The sequence below is a fragment of the Artibeus jamaicensis genome, unplaced genomic scaffold, assembly GCF_021234435.1.
Source record: "Artibeus jamaicensis isolate MK-2021 breed Jamaican fruit bat unplaced genomic scaffold, CSHL_Jam_final contig_332, whole genome shotgun sequence".
NCBI lineage: Eukaryota > Metazoa > Chordata > Mammalia > Chiroptera > Phyllostomidae > Artibeus > Artibeus jamaicensis.
Genome location: NW_026521788.1, coordinates 9,072,300 through 9,091,999, shown reverse-complemented (window position 1 = coordinate 9,091,999; position 19,700 = coordinate 9,072,300). Strand labels below are relative to the sequence as shown.

Below are 19,700 nucleotides of genomic sequence, written 5' to 3'. Positions count from 1 at the left end.
AGGGGTCCTACACCCTAGCTACCACTTTGTCATTTAGAAAGAGCAATTTCAGACAGCTGCTAGTGCGGGGACCAGATATGTTGTACAAAGAAAAGACAGAGTATTGAAAGTAAGGACTCCTGTGATAAAGCAGAGGGAAGCAAATAAATTAAATTAATTCAAGATATGTTAGTAAGATAAAATGCTCCTTTGTACTGAAATAAGTAGAATGCTTATTTCCATAGATCACTTATAAGTCATGGATTATAGTTTGATTTTATAAAAAAGGAAAATCCTATAAGTGTCTATATGGTTATCATGTACATGTATTCATTTTATAAAACCCAAATTCCATATCACATATTATAAGAAAATAGATATCTTGGCATACTGAATCCATGCTGTTTTGAATAAAATAAAGGAAATATTGTCTGAAGGAATTAGAATATCACAAATTGTTTAATGCAACAGTAATTCTGCATCCTATCACATGTCTTCAAAAACTGTGCTTCTTACATTTTCACAAATAGACAAAACAAGAAACTCAACAAATCTACCTTGTTAAATGCAAATTTCAGAATTAAATAGATCAGCATGATATACTTGGACGCAATAGTGACTGTTTGAATTACAGTGCACTCTTTCTTCTACGTAGACTGAAAGTCAAAATAAACCAAGCCTCAGACACTATCTGAGTTTCCAGAAAGGGCAGAGAATGTCAGTCTTCTCAATGAATATTTCTTACACAAACCCTCAGCACAGCATTTTATACTTTCTAAGTGAAATTCATTGAAATCCCTTACTAGTAGTTGACCTCCCTTAGTAATAAACAACACTAGATTGAAACAGATATTTAGGTGATGAGGTTTCCAAAATATTTTTTCTCATTAAGTGTGTTCAATTTGTGTCCGTATATGTCAGAAAATTCTTTTATAAAAGCAGAAGGTTGCAGCAGATGTGGCCTGTGTATATGCAATATGGCTCTGTTCTTTATCGTGACTGCTATTCGTGCTGTTTACCAGAAGTTTGCTTTTTCAAATTTATTTTTTATCCACATTAGGTCTGACATGTCTCAGTCCATGCTTTGAAAACCAGCTCAGTTCTATCATGATTTTTACTATAAATAAGAACCACTTAAAGAATATACTGTCATTCCTTATAACCCTCTTATCTAAAATCACGTCACTTCCCCAGAGTTTCTGCTTTCAACACCAAAACCAAAAGGAAATAAAGGATGCAGAAACTATTATGCATATTGAATATCAAATGTTATGTAAATCCTTTTGTTATTTATTTGTCTCACAGAATGATTCTCAAACTCTTTATCACAGCACATAAAACCCTTCCCTAGGTTGCACTCGTGTCTGCAACTTCATTGCGGACCTGTTAGTCTTTCTCTAGTTCATCACATTCAGCTTCTCTTGGAGCCTCATTCATTCCCTCCATCTCAGGGTTTGCATATGCGTCCTTGCCTTTTCCATGAACTTCTCTAAATCCGATACTCTTCAATCATGTGGGACCCCAGTTTAAATCTAATATTCGCCAAAGGACTTCGATATGTATTCTGCAACACACTCATTTTTTATGATTATGTTTCAAATAGCATTTGTTGCAACATGTCAATACAGATTTTTTATTAATATTTTGTCATATATAGTAATTTTTTTTAATCAGGGCCTAATTTTATTTACCAACTTAGGTTTATACCCAGTTCCTAGCACAGTGCCTGAGGCCTTTGTAGGTTCTCATTAAATTATTTTTGTAATGAATGTTCTCTTCCAGATTATTATTTTTCCTATATCAAGTTTGGAAATTAGTTCTGGTATTATGATTACCACCAAAGTGGTCTCAGCTAACATACTTTTGCAGCTGCCTTCTTGTGGAAAAGATACAATATTTTTTAGACTTTTCTAAACTCAGATGTACATGTTTTAGCAGAGTTCACTTTACAAATTGAACTTCACTTCAAAAAGAAAAAAGCTAACCTCAGTATCCATGGCCTTATTTTGCATTAAATATTACAAAAGATTAAGTGACTTTATTTTTTTTTCTGTCACTACTTTTACTTTACTGAATAATGAGATTTTTAAAAAGTATTCTAAGAAATGTGTATTATTAAAAGTGCTTAATTTTATAATTTAGATCCTGCTTTGTTTAAAAGTCCAACTATTATTACATGAAAAACATTTACTTATTTATCTGTGTGTGTATGTTTTCACTTCTTGTTACATAACATCATCATGGTTTCTACACAAGGATAACTCTACTGCTTTCACAATATTAGCTTTGCTCATGATAATGAATAACTGTATATTGAATCAAAGATGTATTAATGACCACATGGCATTACATATGAGAATCTCAAAGTATAATAATTCTAGAAGAATAAAGAGTCATAAAGCAAGCCAAGAAGAAATAATTAACTATAACACTCTTTTTCTATAATATTTGGGATTCTTACAATTAAAGTGACATAATTTCAAAATAAACTAGCTTGCTTTTTTATTTTAAAAAAAGAACATTTCATTTTGTGTATCAGAAATAGTACGAATTTCTCTCAAGCATAACTGGAAGAGACATTCATGGAAACAGAGACATTCATGATATTCTCTCCCAATTACCTGGCATTGTCTTTTTGTTTTTATACTATTATTTTTTTTTTTAACTTTGTGTTAGACCAGCCCATGCAGACGTGAAGATCAGCAAAATGTCAGATGTAATTTTATGAGGCTAGACCTGGAGAAAATAACAGCTACTCTTTTCTGGTAGTTCAGGAGTCTTCATGACTATAGCAATTTAGTAATTTGCAATTCTTAAGCAAACAATGTCCAGGTCTGAATCTCAGTGCCACTGATAGATGAAGCTCAGGGTCAGCCCCACCCTAACATGGACTGTGAAGGGCATGCATTTACTACCAAGGTAAAACACAGGGCTCTTCCTAGAGACAAAACTCCAGGATGGCCAGGAGGCCAAAACATCAAATGGTCAACACACTTGTTTGTGATCACAGTTTGTGGACTGTAATTCATTTCTAGTGAAAATACACGTATGTGTGCAACCAGACTGTATTCACAATTTTGTATTATAGTTCTGGTGATTCTTTCTTGAGAACTGTGACTTTTATTCTAACCTTGCTTCATTTTTGAGACTCCGATTTGATTTTTTTGTTCAGTTTGTGATCTGATATTCTTTTATACATAAAGCCACATTTGTTAATTTCTCAGGCATAGGACAGAGAGATTGAAGAGAGAAACAAACTACAGCCAAAACTAGCAGGAAATACAAGAATAGAACTGGCAAATAAATTTGTTTTTTGTGGGAGTGAGGGGTGGCTAAAAATAAAGACACTGTATCTGAAATATGTACCAGTACATATTAGACTATTGAGAGGAAGAAATTGTGGGAAGGTAAGATTAAAGTTCCTGAAAATAACTGTAATACAATTATAGAAAAGAAATACATGAACAGATAACTTACTGTTTCTTATCATTTAGATATTATAGCACTTAAGTAAAACCATTTAAAATCAGATGTTATTTACATTCATCTGATAACATGTAAGTGGCACTGACTTTTCCATGTAAATCAATACCTTCTTCAATCCCCTTTTATTTAGGGGACAGATTTCCCTTCTCAGTTAGGAGATGTCTTCATATGCCATCATCTCATAGACCACTGATCACAAGGTCAGTGAGCTGTAATTGAATTAAATCTCCACCATCGTTTAGTTTCAGGGTCTTTGATGGGTTTCATTACCACTTTGTGCGTGTTCAGAGTGAGCACCTCAGCTCCCTTTTCTAACCTTGGTCTACGAAAACTTTCTTCAAAAAATTTTTGTTTGCACGTGTGCGGGCTCAGTTATGTTGGTTCTTAACCCTCTATTATTTAGTATTAAAAGACTGAAAACATAAAATGATTTAAATAGCCTAAACATAAAAATTATTTGTGACTTATTTGTTGGACTTGTACATGTTAATGGTTCTAGTTGTAGTCCCCAAATATAGTAGCTTATCTGTGGTTGACTGGCTCTTCAATTTTAGGGGAATTTCTGTCACCTGTTTTGTGGTACTATTTGGTATTTATGGCACCTCCCAGATGACTGCCTTGTCTTCAATTTAATTATAATCCAGCTTATTTTCTCTTCCAGCATCATTTATGAAAATGTTAAATAAGACCATCCATAATACCTACACCCCTGAAGCATACTCCTCAACACTTTTTAAGTTGATACATTGCCATTTATCATTAAATTCCTTTAGCCCATTTAAGTCCCAGAAAGAATGTTAATATTGAGGGCAATTTGAGCTAAATTTTAATTAAGATTCCGAGACATTGTGTTAAGTGATTTACTATAATCAAAATCGATATCTCCTCTGCTACCCCCCACCTTCTAATTTTCTAATTTTATCCACACACAAAAGGGAATGAGTTTGTCTGGCTTGAATAGTTCTCCATAAATATACATCATTCATTCTGACAGTTTCTGAAAATAGTTTCCTTTGCCTTTGCCTTTAGGACCATGTCTTGTCATTTTCACATAAGCCCCAGAATCATTCCATGAAATGCCTTTCCTCTGGCAACCATATCTGTATACCTCCAGATACCTAATCTTAGATTTAGCCGAATTAATGCCAGTCTCTCAAATGTCCTTCTTTTTTTCTTTCAATTTTTTTTGCTATTTCTATGCACATTATCACTCTAAATGCAGTGGGTGCTAAAAGTAGAAACAGAATATGCAGAGTATATGCCCTTAAACATGACGAGGTAGTGTAAAACACCTGTGTGCACTTCATCAGGATATTAAATGTAAACATTTCAATGAGCCATTAGTTAACTCTGGGTCCCTGAAATTGAATTCAAGTCTCAAGGTAAATGTGCACATTTACATTTTATCTGCAAAGGTACAGCAGAGCATCCAGTAGCCTCTGCACCCCCAAGGAGTCTGTTAACAATAAAGGACTACAATTTTATAGAAGTGAAATTCAGGGATGAGACTATATAAGAAAAGGTCAGTACATAGATCATTTTTCTATAGGTCTCCTTATTACAATCATGAGTGTTTTCTTTATCCAGCAGAACACTTATAACTGTCTTTTTCTTATGTGTAAGCTGAAGCCACCTTTCTTTTCTTCATCTATTACTTTTGGTATGATGAAAAGAGAAAATTCTGTGAATGCTTATAAAATGAGTATTATAAGATTTCCCCCTAGAATTTATTTTTTCCTCTTAAGTAAATGTATGTTTATCAAGAGAATCAAGGAGCCTTATTCAACATATTAAATTATTATGTTAATTTTGCTATGTAAAATTAATAATGGTCACAGTGTTTATACAAAGAATTAGCCAAATGTGGTCTTTAATTAATAAATACCATTTGCCCTGAAATGATTATAAGTCTGTGCAATTTGCTTTGCAGATGCCTATGTCATATTATTTCAGGTACCCTGAACTGGATCCCTTTCCTCAAAAAAAATGTTTCTTGGGCTTGATATTCTAATTTTCTAATTAAATATTCTACAATTGAAGATGCACTTGTTTGATTCTGAAAAATAATACTCTAGACCAGTGATTTCCAATGGGTGTACCATAAGAAGTTTAAAAATATGTAATACCTGACTATTTAGCCAGGGCACTGACCTCTTTTCCCTTAGATTATAAAATTAAAAAATGACATCAGCCAACACAATAGCCATCCTGTGTGAATGAATAAAAATCGTGCCTATTTTTGTCCAGTGGGCAAAAAATTAAATATGTTTTTGGTGTGTTACCTAGTTTAGTAATTAGTTTATATTTGCCATGAAATGACAAAAAGTTGAAAATTGCTACTCTAGGCCTTGTTAGTCCTTTATAAGTCAGTGTGAACAGATTATGAGAATCTTTCCTAAAGCCAATAAAAATACAAAGGACAAGAGATCAAGAGTATCTGTGGGAGACAGAAGGGAACCCATAAAGAATGGAAAAATTAGAACAAAGGGAAGAATGGGAGTAATAAAGGCAGACTTCATCTATTTCATTTTCTTCAGGCCTCAGTTTGTAGTAATGTGTGTTTATGTGTCAAGAACAGGAGGTAAAATAAAGAAAAAAATAATTTTCTATAAGGATATTAGATTTACTTAGAGCTTTCCTCTGTTTTCCTTTATTAATTAAAATAAAGATTGCCTTCAAGACACAAACACTTTTTAAAAAAAATCACTCTCACAAGGAAAGAAAACAGAAACCCTTCCTGCTGTGACTGCTTCTGTATCATAACAGAATACAGTAGCCTCAATTCAAGAAAACAAGAGTATATGCCAAAAAACTTTATTTTTTATTTATTTATTTATTTTTTGGTTTTTGAAAACAAGCTGCTTCTGTTGGGGGGGGTGGGGTGGAATGACACAATAGTGAAAAGTTGAGTCCCAGAGGATTTATGTTGTGATTTTCAATTCCAGCTCACTGCATTCGACGCAGACGAAGGTTCAAATGGAGAGATCACATATGAAATCCTGGTTGGGGCGAAGGGAGACTTCATCATCGATAAAGAAACAGGGCTCATCACCATCGCTCCGGGGGTGGAGTTGATAGTCGGGCACACGTATGCGCTCACGGTCCAAGCATCGGATAATGCTCCTCCTGTAGAGAGAAGGTAATTCATACTAGAACCAAAGCAGTCTTTTCAGCACTCCCATTTAACCCCATAATTAAATTTAAGAAGCACAGCAAGCATTCTTTTATCCTATAAACATCTAAATTAGATCACAAAATCAGAGAGACCGGATTCTCAGGAACTGCATATTCTTATTTGGTTCAATTGTGGGGAAAGGATAGTAAAGACAGGATTAAATCACAAAATAATTAACTATAATTTCACAGATAGGAAGCATGCATGACTCTGTTTGGGGGTGGGTAGGCAGGGTGGAATCTGGGAAAGATCAGAGGCATGTATTTAATTTGCTGTTGAAAAGCAAGGTTGATGAAAGAGGTCAGATATGGAATGTCTCGGGGTTTTGAAGACACCTGTCAGTGTCTGGGAGATTATTCAAATTTATATTTTATATAAGTATACAAATATATACATATACACACATGTATACAAACATAGATGCATATGTACATGTATGTATTCTATCTACAGAATTTATTAGGATTTATCATTTAGCTATGGAACACATGCATATTTATTCTCAATGTACATATTTACTTAGATAGCTAGATAGACAGAGTGGGTAAGAGGGTAAAAAGCAAAAAGGTTCTCATTGTTACTATTGCATTTATCTAGTCCCCCACCTGATATATTCCTTTTATTAATGTCTTGTTATTTCCAGATATTTAGTATGCATTTAAAGAAAATATGAATGAATGTCCGTACACTCCTGCACCTTGCTGGGGTTCTCCCCCTCACAATAAGTCCTGATGATATATTTACATATGAATAATGGATAGTTTCCTCAAAATTTGTCACAGCTATGAAATATTTTCTTATGTGTGTATAATATTGTTTAAGAAATTCATTGTTGATAACTTTTAAATTTCAGTCTCTTTTTTACTGACTGTATAGAAATGACATTGAACATGCATCATTTTCAATGTGTACAAGTATATCAGTGGAGTAAATTCCCAGATCGGGACCAAAGAGTATATGCAATGGTAGGTTTTAGAGATAATTGCCAAATTGTATTCTACTGAGCTTGAAACAAGTTCCAATTCCAACCGCCAAGCTGAGAATGGTTAATTCTACCCAGTCTCCCTAGATGTGTGTAACATCAAACATTTGGATTGTTTGCCCATCTGATAGGTAAAAAATTAGCACTTTTAAAAATCCATTTGATTATGAGTGAGTTTAATTCTTATGTTTAAGAGCCAATTTTATTACTCTTTCTATAAAATCTGTGGTCATAATCATTGCCTGCTTTTCTATTGATATGTTTAGTCCAAGTTTAAATTATTCTAGGTTTTCTTCTAGTTATTTTTTTTACTCATACTGTGTGTTTAAATCTTTGTCTCTGCTGTACAAAAGAGGCATTGATGCAGCAAGATCTTTTTCAGGAAATTATACCATTTACCCCACTCAGTTTGGGGGAGCAAAAGTAGGTTTACAGTTGTGAGTATGTTTATTCTTATATTAGTATTTATTATTATATTATTTTTCACACAAAGAACTGTACACCTACTTTAGCTCTACCCTGTATATTGGATAGTTATTTTTTCTCACTAATTTTGTGTTACATTTATTATATTATGCATCTTCTTTTGTATATAAATTTGATTCTAGACTTTCTATTCCATTAGCTTACCTATTTTTCATGAGTAATTATCACACAATTTTAATTGCTCACATTTTAAACTATGTTTTATAATATGTTGATGCTACCATACCTGAATCTTGTTTTTCCTAAAAAAAAAAGTATCCTTGTTACTCTTTCTGTTAATTTTTTTCTTTGAGTTTAAACAAGGTAGTTCCATTTTTAAACTATATAAGAACATATCAAATTTATAAATTAATTGCTTAGGTTAAGTTGTATATTTTTTATGTTGAACCTTTCTACCCAAGAACTTTCTTCTCTTTATTTGTATGCTTGATTTTATGTCTTTCAGTAGTTTTTTTCTTCATAAAAATTCAAATTTATAAATTACTTAGATTTAAGTTGTGCATTTTTATGTTGAATCTTTTTTATCTAAGAACTTTCTTCTTTTTAGCTGTATGCTTTATTTTATGCCCTTCTGTAGTTTTTAATTTTTTAAATATTTTCTTTATATAAGTCCTATACTTTTTGTTGGTCTGTTTCTGTATCTTGTTACTGTAAATAGAGTTCTTTTCCTATTGTTTCTTGTTGCCTAAATATATGTCTATTTATGTATATATATACATATATATATACACACACACACACACACACACAAGCTATTACTCTCCTTATATTAATTTTAACCTACTCTCTTTTTAAATTCTCTTATGGTTCTATATTGCTCAGTTAATTACCCTATATTATCCATGAATATATTTTATAAATAGTGATAATTTAATATTCTTTTATTTATTTCTTTTAATTTTATTTGGTAGTTCTTTCAATAAGAATGGTTTTCATGTTTTTAACTTGATTGGGAATGCCTCCTATGCTTCTTCATTATATTAAATTCTTTTTTAAATATAAATATTCTATAACGTTAAAAGTGTATTTATATATCTTATTTTATTGACTTAAAAATAAGAGTGGTGGTTTATTCAAGTAAAATAAATATTTATCATCTATACAGACAGAATAACTTTTCTTCTTGAGCTAATCGTACAATGATTGACCATAATACATGTACCACATTTTGCCATGTGTAATGCACACCCCCATTTTTATGCACATTATACATGGGAATATTATACCCACATATGTAATCATTATACCCATATATAATATGCATCCTTTTTAATATACCCATATATAATATGCATCAAAATTTGAGCAAAAAAAAATATGTGCATTATATATACCAAATATAGTAGTTTCTAAATAAATCTACTTTACATTTTTAGCATGAATTCCACTAGGCTATAACATTTTAATTTTAAAATAAACTTCTGGGTTATGTTTCTTATTTTGTTTAGCAAAAGTAGGGCATGTTTTTCTTGCTGAGAAAGATTTTATATACTTATGATACCTCAGAAACCAACAAAAACCACAAAGCAATAAAAGAATTAACAAGTATAACAGCAAATATGAATGAACTGTAAAATCTCTAAAAATGATATATAAATCTAAATTTGCTTTTCTAAAAAAAACAACAAAAATGAAAACATAAATGTAATAAAACACCAGCTAATCTAATTTAAAAAAGAAAAAAGCGCAAGTTCACATAATAAATTCTAAGAAGTAATAATACAGAAGGGAATAAATGGAAGAGATTAAATGAATTATTAGACAACTGTGCTTTATTCATTGAATTTGAAACCATGAGAAAGGGAGAGAAAGAAGAGAGAAATATCAATGTGAGAGAGGAACATCTATCAATAACCTCTTACACAGACCCTGACTGTGTACCCAACCCACGACCCAGGAATGTGCCCCAACCTAGAATGGAACCCGCAATCTTTTGGTTTACAGGCTGATGCTCCAAGTAACAGAGCCAGACCAGCAAGGTTGCCTGTTTTACTTTCAAACTCCAAACAAATCTTGAACAACAACTCTAAGCTTGACCTTGAAAACATACTCAGAAAACAACAGTCCCCACTGTTTTCATTAACATCCTACTCCAAACTACTATTCTCTCTAGTTCAGAGTATTGAAAACCTCCTCTAATAAGAGGTGTAATTAAACTGTCCTGAGACCCCTTCAGTGGCCTGCGTGAAATGGTAACAATGTGATCTCCTTTGCTCAAAAATTTCTGTGATTTGACATTCACTTTGAAGTAAAAGTCAAAATCATTAAAAGGTCCCATGGGGCCCAGCACAATTTGCCAACTGTCACCAGGCCTGGGACACTCCCTCTAGTCTCCCCTTCCTGCTTACCTGGCTTTCCACTCAGTTCTGCTTTTCTTAGTCGACTCCAGTTACCTCTCTCCAGTCTCCTCTCTATCCTTGAGGCCTGCAGCTCCCTTCAGACCTGTGAACTCGACTTTCATCTCCTCTCAGACAACACCAGCTACTTCCTCAGATTCCTCCATGGCCTCCTTTCCTCGGGTTTTACCCAATTACTTCTGTCTCTGCAAAGACTTTTCTGACAATTATTTACAACGGCAACAGCCTCCCGATATTTTCATATCCCTTTCTTGGCATTTCCTAGCATTATTTCTATCTACTGCACTTATTGCCATGCAATATGCCATATGTGTTTTCACTTGGAGTATGAAGTTTATTATTTGCCTTGCCCCTTCCCCATTAGAATTCCAGTTGACGAGGACAAGGATCACTGTGGTTTGGTTTTCTCCTGTTTCCAGAAGCCAAAACAATTCCTGGAATTCCCTAGATTCCTAATAAACTAACTTTGTTTTGTTTTGTTTTCCTAGGTTCTTAACAAATGGCATTTTGTGTTGTTTTGTTTTGTTTTTAAGTAAGTGAATTGGAATAAGGGACTGTGTAATATAAAATTCAAATATCTTTTTTGGTTCCCAAAATACAGAGGCAGATTTGAACTTGCTCTTCCCTCCCTCATAGTATACACTAATTCTGTCTAATTGGGTTTCTAAAAGTAAAAACAAAGGTGCCTGTCAGTGTAAGATTTTTCCAGTCAGTCCAAAAAAATATCAGTGATTTGTTATGTAACTGTCATTTACTGTTATATTATAGGAATAAAAAAGTAAACATAGTAACATTATTTGTCGGTCAAAAATACAGTAAAGTATAGAAATAGAAGTATGAAATAATTAAATTCAGTTTAGTATAATCAATTGAGATTGGTTTTCTTGGACATTCATCAGGACACTTCTCATAGTGAGGGGTACTTAGAAGGCCTCCTAAACAAGAGTAGTTCAGGAGAATAAGTAGAGATCATCCAGGTGACAAGAGTATGTTACATTAATTACTCACCTTAGAGGCCTGAGATACCTTGGTGCTTATGGATAATCACCAGTCAGTCAGTGTAACTAGCACCTCAACTTTGATGAAAGTGGGGAGAAAGAGGGAAGGAAGAGAGTTACAGGTCACATCTTGACATTTTTAATTTGTTAAGAAGCTTGGACTTATCCAGTCAATGGAAGAAACCCTTGGAAGAACTTTAAATTAGATAGTCATGTGAAGTTATTTTACCTTCAGGAAAAATCACTCTATTGTCCCTATAGCAGATAGATTTCAGGGAGACAATTTTAGTGGGAGAAATTAGAACACCACTACAGGAGTCCAGGGAAAATGTTGCTGATGGCTTGCACTGGGTGTGTTGAGAAGAATAAAGAAATGGAATTGTCCAAAAAAAAAATCTCCCAAGTTTTTTCTGGACGATTAGGTGGTGGTGATGTTAAATGGTGAATGTTGCTTGGGTGAAGGAGATGAATTCGGTTTTGAACACATTGAGTTGGACATAGCCATAGTTCATACATCCAAATAACAAATGGATGTGTATATGCCTGAAGGTGAGGAAACAGTTAAGGGCTGTTCCTTGTGAAGAAACATATATAAAAATGCCTTTATGTAGTGAGTAATTACAGAATCTAAAATAGGAGTCAAAGTTTGAATGCATTTTAAATAATAGCTTCATTCATGCTGAGCTATTCTGAAGAGGAATTAAACATGATTGATGCTATTTAATTACCACACACTAGGGCTAGCAGCCATGCAGCTATTTTATATACAAAATTTCTAATCTTAACAATATTATGACTCTTGCATAACTGTTTCTATTTTTGTACACCAACACTTTGAGTCTGAAAGAGAATAATTGGATTATCTAAGTGCCCCTTTTCTCACCCTCACGCCTACCCAGCAAACGTACTAGAATTATAACTTGAACTCAAGACAGTTGGAATCTAAAACCTTTTCCTCCACTCTGTTCCATACCCATAATCTTGTATAACAAATATTCTTGAGAAAAAATACAATAATTACTTATTAACAAAATTAATAATGCTAATTATAAGAATTAAGTCACCTGTTGTTTCATCATTTAAACTTTTCTTGAATCCCTTTAGTAGTCATTAATTTATTCTGTAATTTATTTCATTGAAGACAGTACTTGGCTAAATTGATCTGGTCTAACCTACATGTGCTTATATTTTATGATTAATGTGTTTTTAACCACCTTATTACTTAATGGATGAGATTTAATAATCCACTTTTACTTAGTTTCTATTTGCAAATCATATTGCTGATTTGCTTAGATTAGCTATTGCCTACATTAATCGGTACAAAACAGTTGACTCTTGAACAACCTGGGGAATAGAGGCAGGGGCCTCTAACACAGTTGAAAATCTGCATGTAACTACAGTCTGATCTCTTTATACATGGACCCCCAACCATGGAGTTGACCCTGGACCTGAGTCAACCTGGGTATGAACTGTGTGGTTCAATTAAACTATGGTCAATTGAAAAAAAATGCATATAAATAGATGCACAGTTTAAACAGGAATTTTTTCACAGTCAACTTTAATAGGTTTTTAGTTGCAAAAAAATCATATTACACTTAAGGAAATAAAGTGCCATCTTTAGAATCTGAATATATAGGTCTTTTGGATGCCACTAGACATTTAGTTGGACATAACTTCATTGTTTCCTTTGTAGATAATGATTTGAGCACTAAAAAATTCAGTTAACAATGTTTGATGGACATCAAGTGGTTCCTGCAAAAAAAAAATGTCCATTCCACCTGCTGGGATAATGTCAGCTTTCCTATGAATAATGGCATTGGCTTTTTTCCAGAGAACAATTGATCCTTCAGATTGAACTGAATTAATCCTTATATAAACTGAAGAGAGAGGCTTTATATTTAGTATTTCCATATGGAAGGAAGATGCTTTTGGAAAATTAGGAACATAAAAGTATAGATCGGGGATAATTTACAGATTGATCCAAATAACAATGGCATGTAAACCTAATTAAATAATAATATAAAAATGCAATCATTTATCTTATAATTTTAGAATTGGTGATTTCCATTCATAAATTTAAAAACACATTGACTCCCCAAATAATGTTGATATAAATTAATTTTTTTGTTATTCTGATTGAGTGAACTACCTAATTATTAAGAGAGTAAGGATCAGTAGGGTATAGTTTTCATTTTGTTTTGGGCTTTTTATTTATGTCTTTAATAAACATAAGAGGACAAATAAAAACCAAAACATGAAAAAATAATTAAATATTAGGGTACAGTATGTATCGGTATATGTTGGTCTCCTTATACTCATGTACTTGAATTAAATTACACAAATGTATTTCATCTTAGCACGAATAAAGTAATACTATTAGGTATTTATGAAGACATAGAGAATACAAGATAGGCTCTGCCATTCCACCCCCAATATCTTATAATAAAACTATTAGAAAATGATTTTTGTATGGCATGGCATACTTTGAGTTCTATTTTTTTTTCATGGACTCTAAGGCTATATCTAATTAACAAAGATTAAATTACCCATTTGCAGATAAAAATGTTTTTCCATTGTGAATATATATTCTTTAAGATAACTTCACATGTTATATTTAACAATACAAATGGAGGTGGCGTTTATTTTAACAAAAAATTTACTGAGTTTCTACAATCCCCATTCCCTTTGGAAGGCACCAGAAATATAAGATGAGATCTCTGGCCTTATAACATTCATATGAAGGCACAGGTAAACCTGGACATGCAATAGTAGATGTTACAAGTACAGGATAACTCAGAAAGGGATGATAATGGTATAGCTAAGCAGAGGCAACAATTAAAGCAAAGACACAAAGACATGACAAAGCATGGTGTGTCGTGCAAACTATATATTATTTGGCACATCTGAACATATCATTAGCCTGCTTTAAATCTATCAATCAACCTCTGTTGCTGTGGAGAAGTTTAAATCAATAAGTATTGTACATGAATCCCTAAATGATCTGTCCCTTGCCCATCTTCCTGTGCCCTGCTTATATTCTTTTTTATCAGTCATGTAAATCTTATAGTTTTCTCATTTATTGCTCTGTAAATTTGCACCTGTGTTTCCTGCAGTTTATAATGCTCTATGGTTTTTACACCTAAGTACATCTTGCATCTTAAAACTCTGTCCCTTTAACTTCTCCTGAGAAGTTGCTCAAACATCCCATATTTATTTCAAATCTGACATCTTTGCTTCCTACAGATTCTACTATGTACTTTCAAAATAGTAATATAGAACCTGTGAACACTGAACTTAAAACATAGCTTTTTTTAGCCCAATATTTCTGGGAGACAAAGTACAATTAAATGCAAGATAATTTTTCTGTTTTAAGTCTACTAGAGACTTAAAATCTCTTGTAAACACTATAAGTGTTTAAATCTCTCTTTAAACACTTATAACCCTCATTTTAGCAACAAGGTGGAAATGCAGAGTTAAAATTAAATACCTTCTAGGATGTGTTGACACATATAGTAGAAAATTACAATGTAGATTGTATAATCCACTAAATATATCTCATTAATCAAAAAATTACTTATCATTTTAAATTATGCCATTTGCAGAGTTTAAGCATCTTAAATCTGTCTTCCTAACTGCTTCTTTATTAATATTTTATTTGGTCTTAGAAAAAAATGCTACGGATGAAGTTTCATTCATAATATAAATAATTAGCTTGAACCTAAGACTTGAAACACTCTGAATCCCTGCAAAATAAAATCCATCATTACAAAAAGAGGATGTTTTAACCTGACACACAGAAACACACATCAGATAAGTAAAAATTCTCCACTGTGCTCCCCAAGTCTGTTCTTGTGGAATGCAGGGAGAAAGGACAAGTCAGTTTTGAATTCAGAAGGCTTGACCTGTAGATTACTGCTGTTGCTAATTACCTTTATTACCTTGATTTGGTCACTTAATTTTTCTGATTTTCTAATTATTTTTTGTAAAATAAGAGGGTTAAATTAGTGAGTTTCTAAGGTCTTTAAAATATCATAAAATTATCTGAGAAAATAGATAACCCCTCTTGTTCTACTTTGATCTTCATTACCCAAATGAAAAAGAGAAAATGTTTATAATTTCATTTTCAGAAATAGATATTTATTTGGACTATATTCACTACATTATAAAAATAAAATTTGTATTACATAGATGCTCAATTTTAAGCATTTAATACTAGCTATAAAATGTAAATATAAAATATTCACATAAATATTATTTATCTAGTGACAGTCCTGTTTTATTATGTACTTAACTGACATTGTTGAGTTAATATTATTCATTACAGCATTATTGATACCATTTTATTGTTAATACTATCAGTATTTTGTTCTAGGAAAGCCAACTCCAACACTATGCTGACATGAGCAGTTTAGAAAACAATAACCCTCAAATAGGTCAGTGCTTATTTGAACACATTGCAAGGAAGTCCTAGAATTTTGAAGATGAAAATTGCAAGACCTTGAAATATGACCTTCCTTTGTGATCCCAGTCCAAGGGATCACATAATTACTTCTTTTAGCATTTGAATTATTGTTGAAAGGAGGAGTGGAAGCAAAGGAGATGAACTCGATAGTCACATTGGACCACAGTGATTCTCTGTCTTCTGCTTTGGGGTCCAGGGTCCTTTTAACTTTGTATTTTTAAATTTCTTCTCTGTGGCAATCACATGCCCTCATCTGAGTGAGTATGTCAATATAAACCATTTAGCCCTTTATTTTTTTGTTGAATTTAATTGTATTTTCCCCTTACCCTTTAGTCTCCTTATACCCTGCTCCCTCTCACAATCACCACACTGTTGTCCATGCCAATGAGTTCTTTTTCCTTTTTGCTCAATCTCTCCACCACCTAACCAAACCCCACGCCTTAGCTACCATCCTGCTCTCCGTCTATGAGTCTGTCTCTGTTTTTCTTATTAGTTCAGTTTGTTCATTAGATTCCACAGACGCGTGAAATCATATGGTATTTGTCTTTCTATGACTGGCTTATTTCACTTAGCATAATGTTCTCCAGGTCCTTCTATACAGTTACAAAAGGTAAAATATTCTTTTTATGGTCAAGTAGTATTCTATTTTGTAAATATTCCATAGTTACTTTATCCACTTATCTACTGATGGATGCTTGGGCTACTTCCATATCTTGGCAATTATAAATAATACTGCAATGAACATAGGGGTGCTTATGTTCTTTCAAATTAGTATTTCGGGTCCCTTCAGATATATTCCCAGAAGTGGGATCACTGGGTCAAAAAGCAGTGATTTTAATTTTTTGTGGTATCTCCATACTGCTTTCCACAGTGGCAGCACCAGTCTGTAATCCCACCAACAGTGCAAAAGTGTTCCCCTTTCTCCACATCCTCTCCAGTACTTGTTTGTTGATTTATTGATGATAGCCATTCTGTCAGGTGTAAGATGGTATATCATTGTGGTTTTAATTTGCATTTCTCTGATAATTAGTGACTTTGAACATCTTTTCATATGTCTATTGGCCATCTTTATGTCCTCTTTGGAGAAGTGTCTATTCAGGTCCTTTGCCCATTTTTTAGTTGTATTGGTTGTTTTTCTGGTGTTGAATTTTATAAGCTCCTTATAAATTTTTATATTAATCCCTTATCAGATGTATCAGTCAATATGTTCTCCAACTTAGTGGCTTATCTTCATTTTGTTGATGTTTTCCTTTGAGTGCAAAGACTTTTTAGTTTGATATAACCTATTAATGTGAGAAGAGTCGAATGAGAGAATTAATTAGACAATGCGCAAAGTCCAGTAACTTTAGTGTTAAAGATACTTCATGCAAGTGGAAAGGAACTCATATTCTGTTAGATATTATTTGTTTATTTTTGTTATTAATATTTTATCCTCATTTGAGGATATGTTTATTGATTTTAGAGAGAAGGGAAGGGAGGGAGAGTGCCAGGGAGAGAAATACCTGTGTAAGAGAGAAACAGCAATCCATTGCCTCCTGCATGCTCCCCAACCCGTACCCAGCCTACAACCTAGGTGGTGCCCTGACCTGGAATTGAACCTGAGACATTTCAGTTTAGAAGACATCTCTCCAACCAAACTGAGCCACACCAGCCAGAGCTCCTAAAGATTTTTTTTTTAAGTATTCCAGACCAGTAAGCTGAAGCTGTAAAGAAAATCAAAAGCAGGAAGGATCTAGCTATTTTTTAATATGTTGAAAAGGGTAGATTTTATTTTATATTTTTACTGTTTTTTTAAGTACAGTTGTCTCCCTTTTCCCTCATCCTCTCTCACCCACCCCCACCTCCCACCCTCAATCCTACCCACCTTTGGCTTTGCCGTGAGTCCCTCATACATATTCTTTGATGACCCTTCTCATTTCCCCCCCCCCCATTACACTCCCCTCAGGTTACTGTCAGTCTGTTTTTTATTTCAATGTCCCTGGATCTAACTTTTTGAAAGTAAGTTTTGAATTTTGAGTACACTTGTGTTCTAGGTTTTTAAAAAATGTTAATGAATGAGGGAATCTTTTACCTACAGGGTTAATGAGGAGAGCTTTTGGTCAAATTGTAGAGAAATCCCTTAGGCTACTAACTTAAAAAGCAGTTGAAGCTATAATTTTTTACTTGCCGAGAGTTGCTAGTGCAGTGGTTTTCAAAACTGAGTATGTGTGGGTAGAGCCTTGGATTTCTATGGAAAATGTAGATTCTTATATCCCACACCAAGAGATTCTCATTCAATATGTCCAAACCCTAAGACCAGTCATATTCTGCTTTGGGAGGGGCAAGTAGATATTATGCCTATAAGTATCTAGCCAAAAAAGTAAAAGGATGCAATTAGTTTGTCTAAAATATTATAAGGGACATGGTAACTAAGGTAAGTACAAACTTATTTACCCATTTCCATAGAATAGAGTTTGAAAGCTTGTTTTGAAAAATGATCAAAATAACTGATAAATATGTTTTATATGCATGTACATAAATATGTGAACACACACATACATACACACAGGCACAAATATGTACTCTTATTTAATTCTTATGATGACCTTAGATGGTATATAATATTATTCTCAGTAGCTCAGTTGTTAAAAATATTTTAAAAATAAAATAAATTATGATTTGATTAATTTTATTGGCAAATTTTTAAAGAGTGATAAAATCCACAGTAAGGATTGATACATATATTTTAACTGATTAAAATATCTTTTAGATGTTAATTTAAAATGTGATTATTTTGGAACAATAGTGCAATAAACATAAGATTTTTAAAAATCACTGCAGCTTTTCAGAAGTGCTTAATATTCTATAAGTAATTAACCTACTGAGGACATGTGCAAAAACAATTTGAATTTAGGCATGTTATAAGGTGATGTGGTAGCAAAATATTTAGTGCCTATGATCTTTATTTTGCTTAAATGCTTTTCAAAAAGTGGAATTTTATTATAATGGTCTCATAAAAATGTTTTTTGATGGCTATATGTCTTTTAATTGAATAATTTAATAAAAAAGAGATTTGAGCTACTTTAAGAAAATTCTAACCCCCAAAATAGAAATAATAATAAATGTAATTTGAATAAAAAGTCATAATTTTGTTAAAACAAGTTTAAAGCACACAACTCAGGCAGTAATGGTGTTCTTCAAGATAAAAGACTAATTTTGTAAATAGCCAGGTCTCAGTGGTATATTTTAACGATGTTCCTTTTGTACAAATCTCGAGCATCTTGCTTCTTTAGCTTTTGTTCTATAAATAAATTGCAGTATTGCAAAAAGAGTTGATTATTCAGTTTAAATATTTTGTTCTTATAGTAATAGATTATCTTCTTATTTTTCCAAAATCATTGGAAGGTTTTAATTAAATATAATTTCTAGTTTATCCTATTATACTCATTAAAGAAGACTTTAAAACATTATTTTTGCAGCTACTTTTCCCAATGGTTACTGTATGGTCCTGACTCAGCATGAATTTACATTAAGGATTTGATGTCAGCAACAAACTAATAAAACACAGTCCATATTTTGTTTTCTGTGTTATTTTAATCAATACTTCCCCTGCTGGTTTAACAGGAGGAGAGCCCCAAACACAGCTCATATTAGCTGATACTTACAGAATTTTTCTTTTACTGTTAAAGAGGCATTGCAACATAAAGTTAAAGGTCAAGTTCATTTATTAACTTCATTTGAAAAGCTAGTTCACACTGTTAATATAAGTAGGATAAATTAATATCTGAGGCATTTC

General features: G+C 32.7%; 1 protein-coding gene across 1 annotated transcript in view; it reads left to right on the top strand.

Annotated features, from left to right (window-relative positions):
* PCDH15 (protocadherin related 15) overlaps positions 1–19,700 on the top strand; it is a 789,434-nt gene that overhangs the window by 508,394 nt on the left and 261,340 nt on the right. Inside the window, exon 14 of the mRNA XM_053663991.1 lies at positions 6,411–6,604. Within this exon, the coding sequence (XP_053519966.1) occupies positions 6,411–6,604 (194 nt within the window). The remainder of the gene's footprint in view (positions 1–6,410; positions 6,605–19,700) is intronic.